The sequence below is a fragment of the Culex pipiens genome, chromosome 2, assembly GCF_016801865.2.
Source record: "Culex pipiens pallens isolate TS chromosome 2, TS_CPP_V2, whole genome shotgun sequence".
Lineage (NCBI taxonomy): Eukaryota > Metazoa > Arthropoda > Insecta > Diptera > Culicidae > Culex > Culex pipiens.
This window is the reverse complement of record NC_068938.1, coordinates 110627940-110650784: the sequence shown is the minus strand read 5'-3', so window position 1 is coordinate 110650784 and position 22845 is coordinate 110627940. Positions and strand designations below refer to the sequence as shown.

The following is a 22845-nucleotide window of genomic DNA, read 5'->3' as shown; positions in this document are numbered from 1 at the left end:
CGGTTTTATTGGTGAATAATCAGATACAATAAGTTCTCTTGAGGTACAAAACAGAGTTTTGGAGTTCCTTTCAGCTGTGTGTTACATCATAATCCATTTTGGAACAGTTATTGCTTGTAAATAAAGGTGTTGCCAAGAGTAAGAAAAATTAAGAAAAAAAAAAACTTACTAAACTTGCTAGGAAAAGGGGATAGAAATAGAGAAAGCTTAAAACTAGATCACAGTTTTTTATCCTTTATAGATGTGCTTAATCATTAATTCCCCGAGGGCTAGAAATTGCTCCGCCTTGTTACGGCAGCTCCGAAACCGCGTCATCATCTCCCCCGCGAGAGCAAAGAACTCCGGCAGGGTAAAGAGATCTTCCCCGGTCACTTCTTGCTGGGCCGCATTGCCGCTGCCGGCAGCGACCACGCTGGCAAACGATCGCCCCCAGCCAGGAGGGAACGCTGAGTTGTCCGCTGGAACCGTTCGCTGGCCAGCTGCAGGAACGGCTGCACTCGTACTTCGCTGAGGAGGGTGGGACGCTGCTGCTTTCTTCTTCCTCTTTTCCTGCTCCTCGAGGTAGGACTTGCGCGCGACGCATCCGCGGTAATTACCGGTATGGTTACCGCCGCAGTTCGCGCACTTTACGCGCGGCTTGGTTTGTTCTGCGTTTTCCCCCAAGTCCGCCTTTCGTGGCAGTGCGCACACCTCCGAGAGGTGTGACTCACCGCACTTCACGCAGCGGGGCTGGAGGTTGCAGTTCCGCGAGCCGTGGCCGAATTTCTGGCAACGGTGACATTGCGCTGCGTCCGTCGGATTTTTGGAGTAAAACCGCCAGTTTACCCAAAAACCGTCCAACGCCTTAGTCCGCCGCAGGTCTTGAATTTTGACGGTGCCGCGGTCGAAGTACAACAGGTACAGTGTGTGTGTACCTGTAACGGTTGTCTTCCGCGAGAGGACTTTTATGTCTCGCGGCGTTATTCCGACACCCGAGAGGTGCTCCTTGAGGACGGAGATCGGGCGGTCTTGATACCCCTGCAAGACGACCTTAACAGCTGTCTTCTGCACGGGGTCGAATGTGTAGAACTTGAAGCTTTTACGCTTCAATTTCTCCACAACCAGGTCGAAGTTCTTTTGGTCAAACGTGAACACTTGCACTGACGATTTACCTATTTTGAGGCAGTACACGAGGCCTTCCAGCTGCTCGTCAACATCGTCCGCCAACGTGTCCAAAACGAAAATTGGTGGTGGTCGTCGTTCCTTTGGAGTAATTACTTTTTTTAGCGAAATCACTTTCTTCCGTGCACGACCATGGTCGTCGTCGTCGTCGGTAGTGCTACCGTCGGTGTTGTTGTAGCTGCTTTCCTCGTCACTCAGTCTCGCGAACTTGTTACTAGTGGGAATGTTGGCGGATGTTGAAGCGCCATCGGTCGACAGATTGCCGGAAGTAGCTGAACGGAGCCTTATAGGGCTGCGGCCCTGGACACGGTAATTAGGGTGTAATAACTTGGGGTCAAATCCTTTGGCGCACACACTCCCCGGCGCGATGGCGGACGACGCGGCGTTGGTTTGTTTACCTTTTTGCACACGGCCGGTAGACGAACTTCGCGGGTTTTTCGAGGCCGCACTCGAACTGCCACGGCCACGGCCGGCCCTTGGCATGCTGTTGGAGCAAACTCGCGGCGAATCACGGTAAATTACGGCGAAAAATTTCGAAAAAACGATGGAGTACTGAGCACTTGACTGCTGCTTGCACTCGTGCGTACACGGAGGGGGAAGATATTATAAAAATGCAATTTGGAATGATTCTTGTTTATTTCGGTGGCTACCCTTAGTTCATTCCATTGGGTGGCTTACGGGGCTTTTAGACTATGGCAAATAAACTCGATTTTTTTGTGTTTGACAAACTCGCAAACAGAGCAGGCAAACTTCCAAACTGTACAAAATTTTGTTTTTTTTTTGTATAGTCTAATACTGCCCATGTTCGCATAAATGTCCCATCTGCATTTTTGACGATTTTGACTTAGATATTGGAATAGCTTCGTTTGTTGTGTTGCTTTAAGCTACACTAATATTTTTTACAACTTTGTTCCAGAAATTCAGAAATCAACGACAAATTTGTTTGTCCCATCTGAAAAATGTTCAAATATGAGTTCCATCGTGATAATGTTCAAAAACCAGTCTCTCTACAAATATTATGTCCTTAACATACCTTTCGGATTTTCCAATCTTTTAAATATAGTCAGCAATTATACAGACAGACCATATTGAAGGGTTTTCATCCATTTAACGGTCACACAAATCTCCCAAATGACGGATTAATTCATTTAAAAAAAATAAAAAATTTCTCCATTTTCTGTTGAAAAATTTGTTAGATACTGGGGTTACCTAGGTAGCATGCTGCGATCGGGCTGGTTTGCGAACATATTGATGCGTACTTTTTCAAATTGAAAGAGAAAAATCAAGACTAATTTCAATACAAACTTATCAAAAGCATTGATGATATGTTTGAGAACTATGTTGAATACATTTTTAGTATAATGATTGTATTTTTAAAATTAATGAGAAACGTTTTAAAAAATCTTCCAAGCTCGTTTTCTCAACTTGTTGAAAATGCATATGGGACATTTCTAGAGTAAATTTTCATTTCCTATGAGTCATGGGTTTCCTATGCAGATGGGACCTTTTGAAAATTTGATCTAGATTTATGTGATCATGGGCAGAAAAGCTCCTTTATTTCGGCATCTCATTTTCATCGAACCTATTAAAAAAAATTCATAAACATTTTTTACATCCTCCTTTCTTTTCTCTCTTGTTTTCATACTAAATATTAAAGAACCTTGTTGAAAAAGTGTTCTAAGCACTTCACAAGAAATTGTTGTACGGCTAATAAATTGATGCAGCCTTCATTTTTTTTATTCGTGTTTTCTAGAAAAATCTGTTTAAGATGATTGAGGGGGTAGGCGTGGCTGAATGGTTACGCTGTTCGCTTTGTAAGCGGAAGGTTCTGGGTTCGATTCCCATCTGCTCCTATCGAGAAATTATGGAAAGAAGGAATTCTGAACACTTTAATATGAACGAAAAATTCATTAGCTCGCGGCGGGGTTCGATCCCCCGTCCTTTGGGTCAGCAGACAAAAATGCTATCCACCAGACCATCGAGGCTTAGTTGACTAGAAAGATTAAGAATGCTATAAGAATCCAAGAAACTTGATTGGAATCTGTGTACCCAAGAACAGGAAATGCAATATTGAATGCAAGTTGAATTCGAGGACATCTACTGGTTGCATAATTGTTAGGCGAATATTGAACTTTCAACACGACCTGAATTCACCACAAAAAGCTTGGTGAACCGATTTGGAAAGCTTCCAAAATGAATCCAAGAACATACGAAGAATTCAGGACTATAAATAGATTTGACCAGCCGCATCACTTACCACGGTGAATCCTGGCTTCACACCCATCTTACTAACACCCTCTAACCTCACGTGATACTTTGTCGAAGACGCAGCCGATTTAGCGGTCTTCATCACTCAAGTATCGGACTAAAATTCCTATCCACTTCCCCGTGTCTTACCACTGGTCTTGGCCGGCGCTGTGATTGGCTAGCATGATAGGGACATTTGAAAGTTGCGAAGTGGTGATGATTGGTTCCTACTCTTCATCTGTGGTCCACGGAGCAATTCTTGGAGGTCCTGGTCAATAACAGAGTAGCAACTACGGGTAGACACCAATGCTATGCTAAAATCTGTTTAAGATGATTGACTAGATTATCTACATCATTTTAGGTCATCCAAACCGAGAAAAAAGAATTACCTCAATTGTTGATGATTATCTCTAAACAGTGCCCAGCCCAGGCCCGTCGCCACTGTGTTTACCTTTTACTTGGTTGATCGGTGCACCGCCGGTCCCAGCCCCTCGCGAGAGACCTTCAAGCATCTGTGATGGCCACAGCACCGTCATCGTTCGTTCATATGCGCACACACCAAGAGAGAATGCACTGACTGACGTCGTTTTGGGGGTGCTCTGAACGTGAACGTGTGTACGTACGTACGCCGTGTGCCTAGTTTCTAGATCATAGGTAAACAAACTCGTTGAAGGTAATCCACCGTTGTTGGATCGGCTCGGCGGCGCAACTCGGCGAGGGCCAGCTTCTGTTTTTGGGATAGGGGTACTGGTGGAAAAGGGGGTTTGATTTGCCCCCCATCGCCGTTGTTGTCGGCGGCGTCACGCGACTGCCACTGCTGCTGCAGTTTGGGTCACTCTGTAAGGTGTTTTTTTTGCCTATGTTTTCAAGAACCGGTCAAATTAACAAGCGGGTTTGCTGAATTTGGACCAGTGGATTTTAAAACCAGCAAGCTCAACTGGCGCTTTACACTTTTTATATGGTGCGGTACAGTCCAAACTTAATTATCTGAAGTTCTCCAAAGTGATCTGGTGTTATGTAAGCCAAAGTGGTGGACAATATGGCGCCGATGGAATGTTTAAAATACTCATTCTACAATGTAACAGGCAATCAACCACACAAATTAAACTTATTTGGGGATACCGTGAAGAATTTCCCTTATCCCCTTAAACAAAAGTGGAGCATCAACATTTCCTATCTTTCAAATCTATTTTCTTGTCCCTGGTGGCAGTTGAGAAGAATAGACAGTTTATTATTGAGCTTGCAATGAAACTTGTACACTAAGTACTGCTTTCTAAACATTTGATACATGCCAGAATGGCACCAATCACGTAAACGGATTAAGTAAGGTCTTTTTGTACTAGAATAGACGCTTTTAATGCAACTTGCTGACACAGAAATCAATGCTATGTCTCTTCCAACAAATTGCCTTCTCAATACATCCATCACACCGCACACACGACGACGACGACGAATAAATTAGAAACGGATTTTTCCCTTTTTTTGCGACGCGCTAGCAATCCAAAAGCGTTTTGTTATTTGTGCACTTCTCTCTCTCGAACTGTGCCAAGTCGGTGTCTGACTAACTAATAGCAACAACAACGAGAGCTCGTTAGCCGCCGCCGCCGACTAGAATATCCTTGACAACATTAAAGAGCGTTGAACGCGCGGGCCACCGTGGGCGACAGGTGGAACTACTAATGCTTAGTCTCTCCTCTCTCTGTCTCTGCTTAGTAGGTATGTCGAGGGAATGACATTTGCCCGCGAAGGTGTGAACCTACCCTCTTCTAGCTGTGTTATTGATTTACGTTCTCGGTATAGTTGGTAACTTCTGCGAAGTACTAACTAGGTTTTGTTGTATAGAAGTTCGTGTACATATTATAGTTGCATGTTTCTGATGGTACGGATGACCTTTGATGATTTTAACAGGGTAACGGCAACGTAGAATAAGCAATAATCGTTGTCCTGCTTGTGAGTCACTCTACTAATATACACCCTGGATAGTAGATGTAGTAGTACCACTCGTTATCAGATCGCGAAGTGCGTCTGGATGTACATTTTCGTTTTTACTACTAACCTGAACTTTTTTTTTCCGAATTCCACTTCAAACCTTCGTAGAGTTATTGTTTACATTTTCGTTTCGAAATTATTCTCTTTTGCGTTACCATTACCAAATTACCACACTAATGAATGGCGAATCCATCCTAATATAGAATTTTCTATATCTCTCTCTTCCTCTTTCTCCATCGACAGATATGGCAGAGTTCAAAGTGTTAGACTTATCACCTCTCCAGCGTATAATCCCGCCTCCTCCCCGTACACCGGCAGCGTGTCCTCGTCGGCAGGTGGTGGCAGTGGCGGCTGCAGCAGCGGAGAAAGTGTCCACAACGGCTCACCTGGTGGGGGTGACTTTGACAGCGGTTTGGCCCCGCCACGGGCGGCAGGATCGGTGGTGGTTCTCGGTTCTAGCGCTGCTGCGGGCTCGGCAACGCACGGAACGACGACCGATTTTAGCAATAGTAACAACAGTAATAGTCTTGGTAGTCATAAACATATTCCTAGTTCAGCAGCGTCGGCGGGCAGCGTTAGCAGCAATTGCAGCAGCAGTAGCGTTAGCAGCGACGGAAATGGTCTGGTCATCAGCATCTGCGCGACGATCGCCTTCATGGACATCAAGTCGGCGTCCAAGGCCCACACCGCCGAGCACAAGTTCGACGATCGAATACTGACCACGGAATACTACGAGCCCTCGCTGCTGCTCAACATGCCCCCGGCCGTGGCCCCATCAACGGCGCCGCAGACGACGAATGCGCCTCCGACCGTCAATTGTAGTACAACGACTCCTTCCGGTGATAGCAACAACGGTAGCGCAATGCAAAAGTACGCTGGCAACACTGCTGCCGGTAGCCTAGGAAGCAACAGCAACCTTCAGTATTCAAGTTCCGTCACCGCAGCAGCAGCAGCAGCTAGTAACGCCATTAGCAATAACTGTATCAACGGTGGTAGTGTTGTTGTTTGCAAGTCTGATTCCCTGTCCCACCCCTGCTCTTCCTCCTCTTCCACCTCTGGTAAACTGCTAGGGTTTAGTGACGATCAGCCGCAGCTACAGCAGCAGCACAACTCGTCGCTCTACGAGTGTAGTAACAATGGCAATAGTGGCACTGGTGTCAGTAGTAGTATTAGAACGGCAAACTTTACCCGTCTGCAAGGGGACCTGGATGCCGGGCAATGTAACACCGGCCCGGGTAACATCAACGGTCGCAGGATGTCGGTCATCGATGGGGGGCTGCTGAACCGGGGTCGGCCACGGGATCGACAGCACTACCGCAACGGACCGTACGCGGCGCCACCGACAACGGCGAACCCGACCACTACGACGCTACTTCCGGAGAGGTAAGTTGGGTCCACTTTTAAGCAGCCTGAAGGACGGGCGAAAGTTGCCGGCCGCTATCAACCCCCAGTTTCTCCCCGCTCTTTGTTGGACTCCCATGATACCTCCCCGTTATGTTATGTTATCTATCTCTATTTTAGTTGACCCCGATGTTCCGATTCAAACAATTCACTCAAAATATAAATCTAGGAATGGAAGTACATTATGCATTTAAAGACTTTGATTTGTTGGTAGTACTTGAATTTAGAATCCTTGTCTAGAACTAGATAAATATTTTCTTTTCATTTTTTTATTTTCTTCCAGTTTTTTTTTTGTGTATTCCTTCGAAACAGTTTGCTGTGCTTGCTGAAACTTATCCTACATCTAAAACCAACTCAGTTCTTTCTAGCCGTAGTAAATCCCTCAGTATCGTAGATAAACAGTTTTAAAGAATGCTTTCTTGTTGTTCCAAACCTAGCTTAGTTGTTGTAAATGTAGTTGCCATTTTGAACTTCTTTCCTCGTTCAACACTCACTATTATATGTTTGCATTAGCTCTTAAGTTTAATCATTTTTCAATGTTTTCAGCGAATCGAAAAAAAACAAGTATCAAATTTGGGTTTGTCGAACATTTTTTATATTTCTATCCCGTGTTTTTTGTATGATCTGTTCTGTTATTGCAGGGTTCCCACATCCCGAGGTTTCGCTCAAAACTTGGAATTTCAAACTCAACAGCTTCACATCGAAGCGATGTGGAGATCCCAACTGGACTCGAGAAATTAGCTTATTAGATTTACTTAACTCAAGTCAATAAAACGAAACCAGGAACCTAAGTTTTGTTTGTTTTACTTTTTTTGTTTATCTTTGTTTTAGATCCCATTCCTCCTTCCACATCCCATCATTTGTCACTATTTTTGTTTAGTAATAATAGTTTTATTTTATGCGTCATCGTCGATGTTAGTAAGCTTTAAAAAATAACCGCGTTAACTATTGTGCTGTTGCTTGTGATTATTGTGCTGCATGCTTTTGGTTTTTAAATTTTTTGTTTAGCCACTACTATCACGATTTAAACAAAAGTGTAGAAATCTCAAATAAAGTAGAAAATACAGTACTTGTTAGATAACTGTAATGAAAACGAGGGTAAAAACAATGCAATCTATGTTTATTTATATAGAAGTATAAATATTTCTCAATAATATTTCAGTAATTTTATCCTTAAATTGATTTTTATTGTAACATTAAATTGCATAAAACAAACTTTTTGTTTAACCAACTCACCTCTTTGAACCCACTGTCCCACGACAATTTTGGTTTGTTATTGTTTGTTGACGTTTGACTCAGAACAAGTACTGAAACAGAAAATAGTTCATAAAGTATTTTAAAAACATGTTTTCTATTTGAATAAACAGATGACTTTTCATTTAAATAAAAAAAATTAAACTATACTTTTTTAATAAAATTAGTTAAATAGAGAAATATACAAAATTTTAGATGTAGTTCTAACATTAATTTTCAATTCCTAATGTAATAATTTGTCCGCCAATCAAGATCCAATAATTTGTTTCTAGAAATTCTTTAACAACAAAAGAAAAGTGTAATTTAAGAGCTGGAGCTATTTTGTAAATTCTCAGGTCATAGATAACTCTTTCCAAATACCATTTAACTCTTCAGGTTATAACATTAATAAAATCTGAAGTCTAGTTATTAAAAAAAAAAAAGCTGCTGTCGAAACGCTTGTGAATCCTTTTCAAATGTTGCTCCAGAACTATTTTATTTACAATAACAAAAAATACACTTGATTAAATTAAACACCATATAAAAAATACATGACAATTATATTGAGCATTTATGTTTAAAACAGCGTTGAAAATAAATTCATTAAATGGAGTTACAGTGAGAACTCATCGAAAAGTAGGAAGAGAACGAACTTATCTTTTCTCTTTTACGAGATCTCCGTGAGATTAAGGAATGTTGTTATCGTCATTTTTATGACACAAATGATGTCAATCAAATTCGGTTTATCATTTTAAAGCCGGATTGAATAAAAGAACTACTGATTTTTTTAGGCGGTTCCATCTCCATGGAAGCTTAGTATTAGTTTATGTAACGAATATTATCAAAATCTGTCTTACTTTATGAAGCTTATCTGTAGAATTCATGTAAAAACTTTTCAAAGTTTCTTTTATAATATTTCCCGAAAAAGGAATATTTTTGGACAATATTAGAGCGGTAAAAAAGATTAAAATTACTAATAATCTCAGCTTTAAGTTAATCCAAATGAAACCGCTTAATATTCCGTATTGCGCTTACTGTAGCTTAAATTGAGCATGATTTATTATTTCGTTTTGTCATGGCGTAACCTAGATGTATTGTTGAATTTATTTTATATGTATTACTTTTTACAATTGATAATTTGTTTTGTGTTTACAAATATTTCAGCAAAATCAACCTAGGTGGACTGATTTATGAACAAGTGGTTTATTTCGTTAACCTAAACGGTGACAAACAATGCACTGATTGTTCACAAATTGACTAAAACCCCTTAGGTGATTTTGCAACACGGAGAAAAATGTGTTCCGAAAATCGCGAACAAGCTTTCATGAAAATGAGAACCACGAACAAAGTCTCCAAAATTCCAAGGAACGTTTTAAAAAACGCACCATGAAATTTGAACACTTTTTTCGTGGTTACCAATTTCATGATCGGTTGTTCAAAACTTTGAAAACTATTTTTTCGCCGTGCATATTTAAGCACTACCAAAAGCACGTTTGGTAGCGCCTAGCTGTTTATTTTTGAGTTGTTTTTTTTTAGTCTTCGGACACTTAGTTATTGAATGTAATACACAACTAATAGAACTAAACTGTCTTCCATTCAAAGATTTGTCACCCACTTGTCGTTTTGAGGAGTGCGTGTTGCAATGTTAATGTTGAGCGTGTTGAACCGTTTAAATATTTGTGTTCTGTCAATTATTTTATGAATTATTCTCGTCGCGTCGCGTTTATATCCCACAATTAAGTTGACATACTTTTGATCATTTACGTATGATTTTGCCCATCATAAAACAGCATCATTCATCCAGCATTCATTCATCAAATCGTTCATTTTCCAAACCTTAAGCACAATTCAAACAACCACTAATGTAAGCCTTTTGTCTTTTCTCCCTTCTATTGTTCATACAATCGTCAACTACAACAACAACAACTGAACACCATCACCACCACCACAACAACAACAACAACCACACATCGAACTCTGAACTATATCGTGTGTTTGCGCATGTGTATGTGTGCAGATCCAACCCAATCAATCACCACCGATTATCGTCCACCGGTAGCTGGTACAACGGCAACAACAGCAGCAGTGGCAGCAACAGTGGTGATAACGCATCGATCTCCGGACCAGCAGTAGCTGCAGCACCCGCGACAGGTCCAGTGACGCCCACCGGATCGAATCCACCTCCGCCGCCACCATCGTCGGCAGCGACCTTGGGCGCCAGTGTGATCAACGTCAACAACAACAACAGCTATGACAGCTTCCTGGTGAAAAGCCAAAACCACGTCGTCGTGGGCGGTCACTTTGCAGCGAGCCACAACAGGTCCCGGTCCCGGTCGCGGTCACACTCGCCCAGCAGCTCGTGCTCGTCAACGAACAGTACCACCACAAGCCAATCGAATGAGACCTCGTCGACGACCCGAAGTCCGGCGAATGTGCTGCTGCTAGGTGGAGGAGGTAATAGTCGGGAGGCCCGGTCCGATCGACTAGACCAACAGCAACAGGGTGCCGTACGGGGGAGCCTGCATAGCGCGGTTGCGAGCGTCAGTAGTACCAACAATGGTGGCAACAGCTCGGGCGCCAGCAGCAGCAGCGGTTCCGGCGGAGGCAATCTAAACTGTCACTCGGACGACAACCGTCCGCTGGCGATCTGCGTACGGAATCTGCCTGCGCGTTCGTCCGACACATCGCTCAAGGATGGCCTGTTCCACGAGTACAAGAAGCACGGCAAAGTGACGTGGGTGAAGGTCGTTGGCCAAAGTACCGATCGGTACGCGCTGGTGTGCTTCAAGAAGCCGGAGGATGTTGAGAAGGCACTGGAGGTGTCCCACGACAAGTTGTTTTTCGGTTGCAAGATTGAAGTAGCGCCCTACCAAGGCTACGACGTCGACGACAACGAGTTCCGGCCTTACGAGGCGGAGCTGGACGAGTATCATCCCAAGTCCACCCGGACGCTGTTCATCGGGAATCTCGAGAAGGACATCACGGCGGGCGAGCTGCGCAAGCACTTTGACTGCTTCGGCGAGATCATCGAAATCGACATCAAGAAGCAGGGTGTGAGTGCGTACGCGTTTTGCCAATATTCGGACATTGTGAGTGTAGTGAAAGCCATGCGTAAAATGGACGGTGAACATTTGGGCAGCAACCGAATCAAGTTGGGGTTTGGTAAATCGATGCCCACCAATTGTGTATGGATCGACGGAATCGCGGACAACTTTGGCGAGGGTTACCTCAAGTCTCAGTTTGATCATTTTGGGGCGGTTTCGCAAGTGACGATCGATCGGGAACGAAAGCTTGCGTTAGTGTTTTTTGAGCAAGTTCAGTGCGCGCAAGCGGCCGTCAAAGAGATGCGCGGAACGACGTTACGGGGTCGCAAGTTGCAAGTGGATTTTGCGTCGCGCGAGTGTCAGGAAGCGTTCTTCGACAAGTTGGACAAGCAGTTGAGTGTTTCGTTCGGATCGCCACGGTTCGAGGCGGGCACGGGCAGCCGCTATGCAAACAATCGGTACGTGGACAATCCTGGCCGGAGTCGAGCGACGTCGTTCAGCCGGCCCGGAAATCCGCTCAGTCTCAGTGGGGCCGTGTCCCCGCGGCACGATCCCTCGCCGGTAGCGTCAAGCAGGGGAGGTGCCGGTGGCAACTCCAGTTCCCGATCTCGAATCGTTCGATACTCGAGCGAAGACTATTACCTGGACGGCGGCGGCGGCAGTGGTGGTGGTGGTCCAAACAGCCACGGCAATTCCGAGCGGAGATTCCGTAGCTACGACGAGTACAGCCAAGGGTCGGCGGCAAGCTCGCACGAGGACGTGTACGACCACGAAAGCTACGGCGGCGCCAGTGGGACGCATCCGCGGAGTAGTGCCCACGATCGGCCGCAGCCGACGTCCACCTCCGATTCGCCGCCACCCTCGGTTACCTCCAGCAGTGGGCTGTCCTCGTCGATACAGTCCCGGCTCGGGGACGTCGATCCGTCGGTGGCCCTCAGCAGGAAGCGAAGCGAGAAGAGTCCAGGTGAGTGGCCATCTCCGAATCCCTAAAGTGCAAACTACTATGACTCTGACTAGGACTTTTCACGTTTTGACGGTTCCAATTTATGACTTCCGGTTTAGGAACCGGTTTACCAAGGTTTTTGATTTGATCAGGGCTGCGAAATCAGGCAGTTTTTTTTAACGCCTCTGACTCACACTTCTGAAGATTAAATGACTCCGACTCCCTGGTGATCAACTAAATTTCTAAATTGAAAATGCCAGAAAATATTCCAAATATTGGTTGAGCCCACAAATAAAGATTTTTTTAACAATTCCGTAATACTTTTCAGTATCAATTTGAGTGCTGAAAGGTTCAACTTTTCAGCACATGTATCGAAAACTTATACTGTTGGATATTGTTTGACCATTAACTTGAAGGAAATAACATCCAAGCGAAGAAACAAACGCTTAACTGAAAAAAAAAATATTCGACTCGTTGCAAAACATGATTTTTCCAGCACTCGTCGTATTTATCTTATTGGGTAAACCTCGTTGGATTAATGTGATCGTGCTTAAACTATTTCTTTGAATCATTTGAAATACATTTCCATACAAGATTTTGCTAAACGTATTCACCGAGGTTGGAGTATTGATCGGGAATTAAGTTTGTTTACTGATGACTTTACAAAAGCTTTGGGAAAATCTAATTGAACAAACTTACTGATATAGACTTCAGACTAAAAATCATGCAATGACCAACTTACATCGCCATCCACCGACTTCTTGTTCGATTTCATTGAATACTTTAACGGGATCATCTGAAGATAGCATCGCCCCTCAATTACCCAAAAAATACATGGTTTCTTTTTGTTTTGCTCTCCGTTCTTTCCTCTTCTCCTTACCGATTCCGAAACTCCAGGTGATATACGATATTTACAAAAGGAGAGAGTACATATTTTAGAACAATTAGAAGAATGCCCGTCCAGTGGTGATGAGTTAGTGAGTCCAAAGAAACGTATAAAATACAATTCAGATGCTCACCACGGCAGTTGTGACCCGTCTGATCATCATCATCCTCATTATTCTTCTTCGGCTGTGGTAGCTTCGGCCAGCGAAGCGGTGTCCAGTGGCGATCCGGCGGCGTTGTCCGGCACGAACAACAGCAGTGGCGGCGGCGGACACCATCACTACAGCGGCAGCAATAACAGTAGTAATCATTACAACAGTCACCATCACCACCACCACCACAACAATAGCGAGAGCGGCGTGCAGTCGTCCGGCCACCGCAAGTGCGTTGAGGTCCGGCGCCTGTCGGACTGCAACCTGCAGCAATCAAAATCGTTATCAAGCCAATCAACGCCTTCATCTATGCATAGTAACAATAATAGCAGAAGACCGTCCACTGACAGCACTTCGTTGCATCAAAGACATGGTAGCAGTAGCAGTAATAGTTCTTCCAGTTTACAACAATCACACCTAGATAGCGGCAGCGGAAGTGGGGGCCACTCGTACTCGCACTCGTTGAACAAGCGCCGGAAAACGATCCTCAACAGTGACAATAGTATGACTGTAATCGCTAGTGCGGGCTCTACCTCGGTGTCGTCCAACGAGCACCACCATTCGTCGCGTGGCCGAGGTCACCAGCTGCACTCGATACATTCGCACGAAGCGAGCGGGGGCGAAAGTGCCGACGGTTCCCGTCCCGGAACACCTCTCTGTGATGAGCGCCCGGAAAACCTTCCACCGAGCGAACCCAGACGAATACCCACGAGTCGATCGTACAATCAAGAGCCCCTCAGTCTACCGTTGCCACGATTCGCGATCCAGTTCCTGCAACAGTACCGATTGCAGCAGCAGCAATCCTCGTCGGCGTCGTCATCGTCAACTGCTTCAAGCTCATCGGCGACGTCGGCACTGCCGAGTTCAACCACTTCAACGCTGTTCCCTTCCGCGACTGTCTCATCGAGTGCATCGACTGCTCTAAGCTCGTCGTTGCATTCTGCTTCTGCTGCTGCGGTCATCGCCGCATCCAGTGGTGCTCTACCTGCTGCGCTATCATCTAATTCTAGTCTACTACACAACACTTTGTCGAGTCCACCACCAACGCATTCATCCAAGCTGTCACTGCTGATACCTCCTAGTGTGGGTGTGGCAGCAGGTTCCGGAAGCGGTAGCAGTACCACTACGGGAAACACCCCAGCCAGTGCAAGCACCACAAACATCTTGGAACATGGATCGAACCAGGCCCCTGCCAGCCCACTCCGACCGCCCTCCATCAGCTCAAACTCGAGCGATTCGGAAAGTGGACCATCTACGTCACCCTCGCTGGAAGAGCGCATCAACAAGCTGGACGAAATGTACGAAAAGTGGTCCGGAAACAGTCAAACACGGCTGAACAACGCTGGCAATGAGCACCACTTCAACAACGATCGGCACCACATCCAACCGGCACAGCCGCTGCCACAACTTCAGCTTCAGCACGTGTACGCTGGTCACAATCACATTGGTAGTGGAAACAACAACACGGGCAGCCTGAACCAGTCTCCGATATCGAACGTGTCGTCCTCGTCGACGTCCTCCTTTCGGCATAAATTTCTGGAACTGGACGTCAAGGAAGTACCGCCTTCGGACATTGTCAAATCGCTGCTGTCGCGAAAGTCCATCTTTGACGAAGATCTCAAGCGGCTGGAAAACATTGGCGACAAGTACGAACCGGGAGTGCTGGTAAACTTCCCAAAGAATCCCGTCACCACCACCCTGAACACCGTCGCGATAGCCTCGACGACGAATCCAACGGTCGTCTCACCGGTGGTCAATACCGCCATCCTGGCTTCGCAATCCCCGCTGCATGCGCTCAAGGCTCAGACGCCACCGGCTCCGAGTTTGCAACGGATAGGCAGCTGCAGTACGTCCGGATCTCCGATGAACAGTCCCCAACCGTACAACAGCCCGAATCCTTCGGTAAAATCCGGTCTCCAGTACCCGTTCCCGAGCCATCCTCCGTCAATGCCCTCGGTAGCCACAGCAGCAGCAGCAGCTGTGACAACCGCCACGTCTTTGGCACCCGCCCCAACTGTGACCTCGTCGTCGACACCACTATCGGTTGCCGGCAGCACCAACATCGGCACGATCGTCACGAGCACGAGCACAAGCTCTTCGGACACTGTCACGACGGCGGCAGCGGCGGCGACGGCATCTTGCAGTTCTGCTCCCCTAGCAAATAAACCAAAGACCAATGTTTTAAACAAAAGTATTAGTTTAACGGAAAAAGCAAGTACAAATATTTGTAGTAACAACAATAATAACTTAACGAATAGTAGTAATAACCTAACGAGTACTAGCGGTAGTAATCACACTAGCATAAATGAATCGGTTAAACTTCCGGTGTTGAATGAATCCACTGGAACAACTGCAACGACAACGAGCATTGCAACACCGAAGGTATCGATCTCGTCAACTTCTTCTTCTTCTTCATCGACAACAACAACAACAACACCACCGGCAGAACCAGCTAGCGTTGTGGTCTCGGCACCGAGTGCCGTCGCCTCTGCTAGCAGTGCAAAGCACACAGCAACAATTACGACAGCAGCAGCCGCAGCAGCTCCCCTTGGCAGTACAAATTGCGGTACAATTAAGCTCACCAGCCAGCTGGCACCGGACAACTCCACTTCCTCGGACAGGGCAAACCAGCATTCCAATAGTTCCAGCACTAGCAGCAATCACGAGCATGAAAAGCACGACAAACCCAGCAGCAACGGTAGCAAGTCCCACCACAAGGATCGGCGAAAACTGTCCACCGCCTCGTCATGCTCGACTAGCTCGACCGGATCTGTCACGCCACCTGCACCAGCTACCACAACGACGGGTCCCACTGTGGCACCTCCTCCACCACCTGCGGAAGCGAAGCCAAGCAGCGAACCAAGCACTTCCGAGCAGCAGCAAGTGCCACCGCCCAAACATAACAAGATCAACAAGGTCAATCACCACGGTCACGGCCACAGACACTCGTGTGACAGTACAAGCAGCAGTTCGAGCAGCTCCAGCAGTGCTACCCACAAAGCTGGCCACCACAGCAGGAATGCAACGGACAACAGCAGCAGCACCGACTTTGATCGGTTGAAGCAGGACGTTCGGCCGAACGCCGTTGCCAACTGTCGGAGTGCATCGGTGGAAAAGCGCGAGCAAGAACCACGTAAGACTAGTACCAGCAGCAGCAGCGAAGGGAAACCGGAAGAAGAACCGAAGCGCAAGGTTGAGGAGACTCCAGCGAAGGAACCCGAAGTCAGCAAACCGAAAGAGCCGGAAGAGCCGGAGCATCAAGCGACGCAGAACCACTGCGAAGACATGGAGATCGGTGAGCAGCAGCAGGACAAGCAGTGTGACAAGGAAGAACCGCTGGACGATGGACAACACAAGGAGCGTCGTGATCGTGTCAGCTCTGTAGGAAGTAACTCGTCGGTGAGGAATTCATCTAAACGACGTCATAACTCGCACGACAGCAACGATTCTCCAACGGAGGACTCCCACGCGCAGAAGAAACACAAGCAAAACAACCTCGATAGCAGCCGAATTTTTGAGCGTCGGGACTCTGGCAAGGATGGCAAGAAAGAGAAACACCACAAGAGCCACAACCGGTCGGAGAAGTCATCCAAGTGTTCGTCAGTTTCGTCCAGCTCGTCGGAAAAATCGGTGTCACATTTGAACGCTCTGGCCAAGCACGACAACCACGACGAAAAGCAGCAGTTTCTGTTGGATGAACGTCGCAAGGAGATTACCTTCTCCAACGAGGGACAGTTGCAGCAGCATAGTCACCACCAGAAAAAGAAGGAACGCTACCATGATAAACACAAGAGCAAGAAGGATCACGAGTCGTGCCGAGACAAGGAGAACACTCAAAGTGTCAACTTTCCACAGGAAAGCTTCGCCGGCAATCGATCAACCAGTGATGAGGAAGACCAAACACGTACTCACCATAAAGCGGACCGAAAATGTCCCAAGGACTATGCTCCCAAGCGCTACCACAGCGAGAGTGGTGGTGATACTAAAAAGTACGATCGCAAGCTTAGTCGAGCGGAATCATCGGCGGACGAGGAGGGACGCAAAAAGAAAAATCGTCCCAACCACACCCGTGCCAAGACAGCCAACAACAGCTCGGACACGGACGATTCGGATGAACCCAAGAAGCACTCGATATTCGACATCCCCGATGATCCGATGCCGAACATTTCGATGTACGACAAGGTCAAGGCGCGATCGTGCAAAAACATGCAAAAGCAAGAAGAAGAAAAGAAGATCAAGGAAAAGTTCTCCAAGCTGAAGCAATGCCGAGCCAAGCGAGAGGGTAAGAACCGATCGAAGAGCTGGGATGACGATTCCGATTCGGATGCAAACTCGGACACCACCATCAACAGCAAGTACAACCACAAGGACCAGCTGAACAAGAGTGGAATGATTACAACATCGGATGACGACGATCAAATGCCGTCGACACCTCGCTTCCGAAGGCACAACAAGGAACACCTGGCGTCCGATTCGGAGGACGAGAATCATCGTATTCGCTTCAACCGCGATCGACTCAACAACTTGTGCGATGACGAGAGCTCGGACGGCGATCGTCCCAAGAAGGAAAACATGCCACACACACCACGTCGCAGTTCAAGCGAGAAGAAGATGTCACGCAAGAACTCGAGATCTACCAGAATCCAATCGGACAGTGATTCCGAAAATGAAGGCACGATTGATCAAGCCAAGGCCGCAAACGAAAATCAAGACAGCGAGTGTGACAAGCCGAAACAAGCTGTCCAGGACGCGGAGAAAGCACAATCGGCCATCCCGAAAATTGAACCACCAAGCATCAAACAGGAAATCAAATGCGAAGAGGATGCACCAGCGGAAGAAACGAAGAAGGTGGAAATCAAGGTTGAAACCAAGGTGCAGCCCCCGTCCGCTCTGGTTACCAGTGATGTATCGGACGACGAGACCGTGAAGCCCGCTGTTGTCAAGTCCGAATTCATACCCAGCACGATGATCAAGAAGGAACCGATCGATGATGGGTACTCTTACTCGAAGGAACGTCTGAACCAACTGTGTGACGCATCTTCGGAAGGAGAACCAAACATGACGCCGGTAGTCGCCAGCGCTGAAATTGACAACACGGTCAACTCAGCCGTTGATCAGCTGATGTATGGTCATCCGGAGGCGACCAAGAGGAAACACAAGAAGAAACAAAAGAGACATAAGACAAACGACGGATCGGAAGGCGAGAACAAACCCGAAAAGGAGCACTCGCCAACTAGTGACGGACTCGCCGGTTCAACATTCGACAACTTGAAGAAGACAGCCGACGATCAGTTGTACGTTAGCTCGAAGAAGAAGCATAGTGGCAAGAAGGAGAAGCGACGAGAACGCTGCAAGGAAGATTATGACAAACCGGGCAAATCCAAGAAATCCAAGAACAAACACAAGGAAAACAACAACAAGGTACCGGAAATTCCCAGTCCCAACACGAAGCGTGAGGAAAAGATGGAGGACATCTTTGGACCCATTTCCGACGATGAATCGCAGCACTCTTCAGTCGAAACGGAAGTATCGGTTAAGCAAGAACCTGTTGACGCCGATACCGAAGCGAAACCAGCCGAAGAAGAGTCCAAACAAGTTGACGATCGGCCAAACGATTCCGAGGTATCCGAGAAAGATAAGCTAAAAGAGGAATCTCGAAAGCGAAAGGAACGTAAGCGTCGTGAGCGCGAGAAACTGCGAACAACAATGACCATGAAGGAAGAAGAAAACAGCGTAGACTTGGACGAAGCCGGTCGAGCATTGGAAGCGCAGCTGATGAGTGACTCGGATCAGAAAGCTGAGGATGCGTCGCCTACATCGACGGTCGGTACAAGTGGTAAGCGTTCGTCGGTGGACGTGATGGACGTTTTCCGGTTTACCGACGGTGACGACAGCATGGAGAATTCGTTCAGCGAGAAGAAAGAGTCCGATCACGGGCGCAAGGAGAAGAAAAAGAAGAAGAAACGTGGTAAAGATGAGAAGCACAAGCACCACCACGGTAGCAGCAACAACATCCCACCAACAACTACTCCAATTTCGCCTACGACGAGCAAGCTGTCGCTGGACATCATCTCTGCGCAGCAGGATGACTCGAAGAACAGCATCGGCAAGCCCTCGCCGAGTTTGCCCTGTTTGCTCGACGAAAGTCCACCGTCGTCGAATCTCCACCACGCATCAACGGCAGCAACCGGCCCGATGTCACCACCGACTCCGACGGGCCGTGAAATGGCGTGTTCTACTCCGACCAATCTGGAGGAAGCTACCCTTACGAAGGAAGAGAATCTGTCAGCAAGAGAAGTGGAGTCGTGCTCCAAACAGGCTAAACAACAACGTAAGCCGGACAAGCTCATTCCTGGATTTGGCACCGACATGGACGAACAGATCCACGAGAAAGCTGTGCTGTCTATTTCGGGAGATTTCATCAACGAAAAGATCGCGAGCGATGACCGTAAGCCTACGGACATTGTTGATCCGTTGAAACACAAAGCGGACGATATGAAGATTGAAGAAAAGTCACGGGTGGTCATTTCCCAGGAAGAAACGGAAGACGCCGTTGCGGCACTGCTTGGTGAAAGCTTCGGCACATCCAACACTCCGGACTTCTCGATCGACTACTCGATTGATCCTGTTGAGGAATCGTCATCCCAATTGGTCGCTGATACACCTCAGATCCCAGAGGAGGATGACGAGGAGATGAAGAACGCCATCCTTAGCTTGAACACTGAAGAGCACATCAAACTGGATATTAAGCCGGATACGCCCCAGTCGGAGCATGATTTGCAGATCGATACCGATACGGACGATCAAGCAGAGGACGAACACCCGGCCAGTCTGCTCCGCTTTGACAATCCACCAAAAACACCCGATGTGGATCTTAGTCAAATTGGCAAACCTCTGTCGGAATCGATCACAAGCTCGTCCGCTCCGGATTCGGTTAAGAAGGAAGACAAGCTTGAAATGCCTGACACTCCAGGGAAGAACGTTTCCACTGTAAGCAGTGCATCGACAACTACTCCGATTCAGAGTCCGATCGCTACGTCTAGCGTTATTTCCAAGGTGACAACATCGACGGAATCTGGTACGATTGCAAGTACGGCTAGTTGTACGGTGCCCACAACGACCTGTACCAAACCTACTGTAGCGCCTGTACAAGCACCGATCATTGCTCAGCCACCTGTCATTCCACCTGCAACGACGATTGCCATGATTCCGGAATCACCAGCAAAGATTGTGAGTACAGCAACCGTAGTAACTGCATCCAAGCCAATGACTGTTTTCACATCTACACCTTCACCAATGCAGGTTAAACCAACACCTGTGGACACGCAAAAGACTCCGGTCGTGAGCAGTCAACCAGCGACAGCTCCACCAGTAGTAAGAAACCCGTACGTAATGCTAGCTCCACCTACGATCAACATTCCCGAGCAACACGTCGTGTACCAACCCTCGGACGCGGTTTCAATGTCACCAAGAGGATCGAACGGAGCTGATCTTCGCATGCAGTCACCAAAGCTGCAGCAGATTCAGTCATCGATTCCATTCACCAAAGCAACGTCTCCTACCAGTCCAAATCTACTTCGACCTCAACAGATCATCGCAAACCGACAATCGCCACAGCACAGCCCGGGCTTGAATTCCCATCCCACTATCCTTCATCCTGCGTCGGGAGGACACATGCTGGTCTCGTCACCAACATCCAGCGGACAATTCGCACCCAAGCCGAATCACATCGTACAACCACGATTCCCTGTGGTGACGGCATCCCCGATGAAGATCAACGTTCCACAACAGAAGCCTCTTGAACAACAACCGGTCTTGCTCAAGCAGCAGCAGCAGCAGCCTGTCACTAACATCAGTCCTGTAGTTCAGATGGCTCGTGTTGCAACAACGATGGCCAACACGTCGATGCCAATGATGGAAACACCCGGACCAACTGTGACCGTGTCTACGGCACCGATGCCCACCAAGGGAATGGATGTGACTCAAAAGACGACTCTTCCTGGTACACCATCAAAGACGATCATTCATCAAACACCGGTATACATTCAACATCCGCCAAGCAAACCGATGGTAACTGCTGTGCAATCGCCAGTACGACTTCAGCCAACTCATCCCAGCATTGTCGTGGCGAAGCCGCTGGTAGTTGAAAGTAAACCTCTGAATACGATCTCTACCATTACGTCAAACCCGAACCACAACGTCCAGAGTGAAATGCCAGTGGAGTCTAAATCTGACGGCAAGGAATTGCTAGCCAGTACAGAAACCCAGAGAAACCAACCGGAAGCGACGACCACTCAGAAATCTGCCCCAACAACAACTGGTAGTACCGATGCAAGTGGAAAGAAATCTGCTGCGGATTCTTTGCTAACGGAGGAGAACGTGTCTAAAATTCCGAACAGTTCAAACGCCACGTCAAGTGTGTTGGGTATCGATCAAGAGGATCAGGAGGGCGATTCGAAGGAGGACAGTGACTACTGGTCCTCGAAGGATACGATCATTGACTCCGTGATCAAGAAGGTTGACGCGCTGTGTTCCGAAGACGACGCTTCCGAAGGAGGCCTGGAGCTAAACCGGGAAGAATGGAACAAACAGGAATCGGAAACGCTGAAGACGAGTACTGCGAACCCCGTTACATCAATGCCTCCGGTACCGGAATCAGCCAAGGTGGAAGTGGTACAAGCACCCGCTTTACCAGAACCACCGGTTGTTCCGGCCGCTTCGCCTATTGCGCTTATTCAACCACCATCGCAGCCACAAATGCAGTCGGTAGTCCAGCGAACTCCACCTACACCGCCTGCTCCTGCTATGCACGTTGAAGAAGCAGAAGATCACGAAGAAACGGTAACAACCGCCGTTGAATGTCCCATTCCGGAAACATCTACTCGTGGAGGCAAGCGGGGAGGTCGACGTGGTGGAAGAAAAACGTCAGAAAGTCTCACGACTCCAGTGAAGATGCCCGAGCTACCAGAAGCGACTACTACTCCGGCAAAACGTGGCGCCAAAGCTGGTGCCAAGCGAGGCCGGGGAGGTGGACGCGGTGGTGCTCGTGGAGGAGCGGCGAATGTTCAACCCACTCCCGGTGTTGGAGGTTACAAGGGTAAGAACTTCAACTCGGGATCAGATGTGTACGAGTTCCATGACGATTCGGGTGAAGAAGTGCAATCTGCGGACAAGCAACTCCAGGACGGAGGTCGGCCTCGACTAATTCTGACCATCAAGAATCAAGTAACTACAGCGGCTCCAATGCCTACCACTAGTACGGTTCCGGTAGCTGTTACTGCTGCTCCATTGGCACCTCTGAATGTGACAAATGTAACAACCATCAACACATCGACGGCTCAGCTGCAACCCACGACTTCCTGTCCGGCGCCACTGCTGCCCGTTGACCCACACAACAATCCGGCACCGGCAGTCGATGGTTCGAAAGACGATTTCGTTCACCCGTCGTCCAACACCCGCAAATCCAGACGTCTCCTTGAGAAGGATGGTCGCACGACGGTGGACGACATAATCGACGACGTCATCCGGAACGGGCCGTCATCTGTGGAACCACCAACTCCGCCGATGCAACAGCAACCACCACCGATGCCAACGCCACTAGTTGGAGGATTTGGACAGTTTCAACCGCAACCGGTGTCCGTTCCGACGTCTCAACCTGGAAATCAGCCGTTGCCACAGCAACAGATTCAAACGCAACTTCAACCCTTGCCGGTCGCTGCCGATCATACGGGTCGTAGAGCTACACGACAGAACGTTACCCCTGTCACAGGTAGGAACGATAGCAGTGTTG

General features: G+C 47.6%; 1 protein-coding gene across 5 annotated transcripts in view; it reads left to right on the top strand.

The window, feature by feature from the left end:
- LOC120427691 (protein split ends) overlaps positions 1-22845 on the top strand; it is a 126917-nt gene that overhangs the window by 90433 nt on the left and 13639 nt on the right. For 3 of the 5 annotated variants that reach the window (XM_039592585.2, XM_039592582.2, XM_052708284.1), the window contains exons 3-5: positions 5641-6780; positions 10049-12039; positions 12916-22824. In XM_039592585.2, coding sequence (XP_039448519.1) covers positions 5641-6780; positions 10049-12039; positions 12916-22824 — 13040 coding nt within the window. The remainder of the gene's footprint in view (positions 1-5640; positions 6781-10048; positions 12040-12915; positions 22825-22845) is intronic. The other 2 variants (XM_039592584.2, XM_039592587.2) reach the window with 2 other exon arrangements.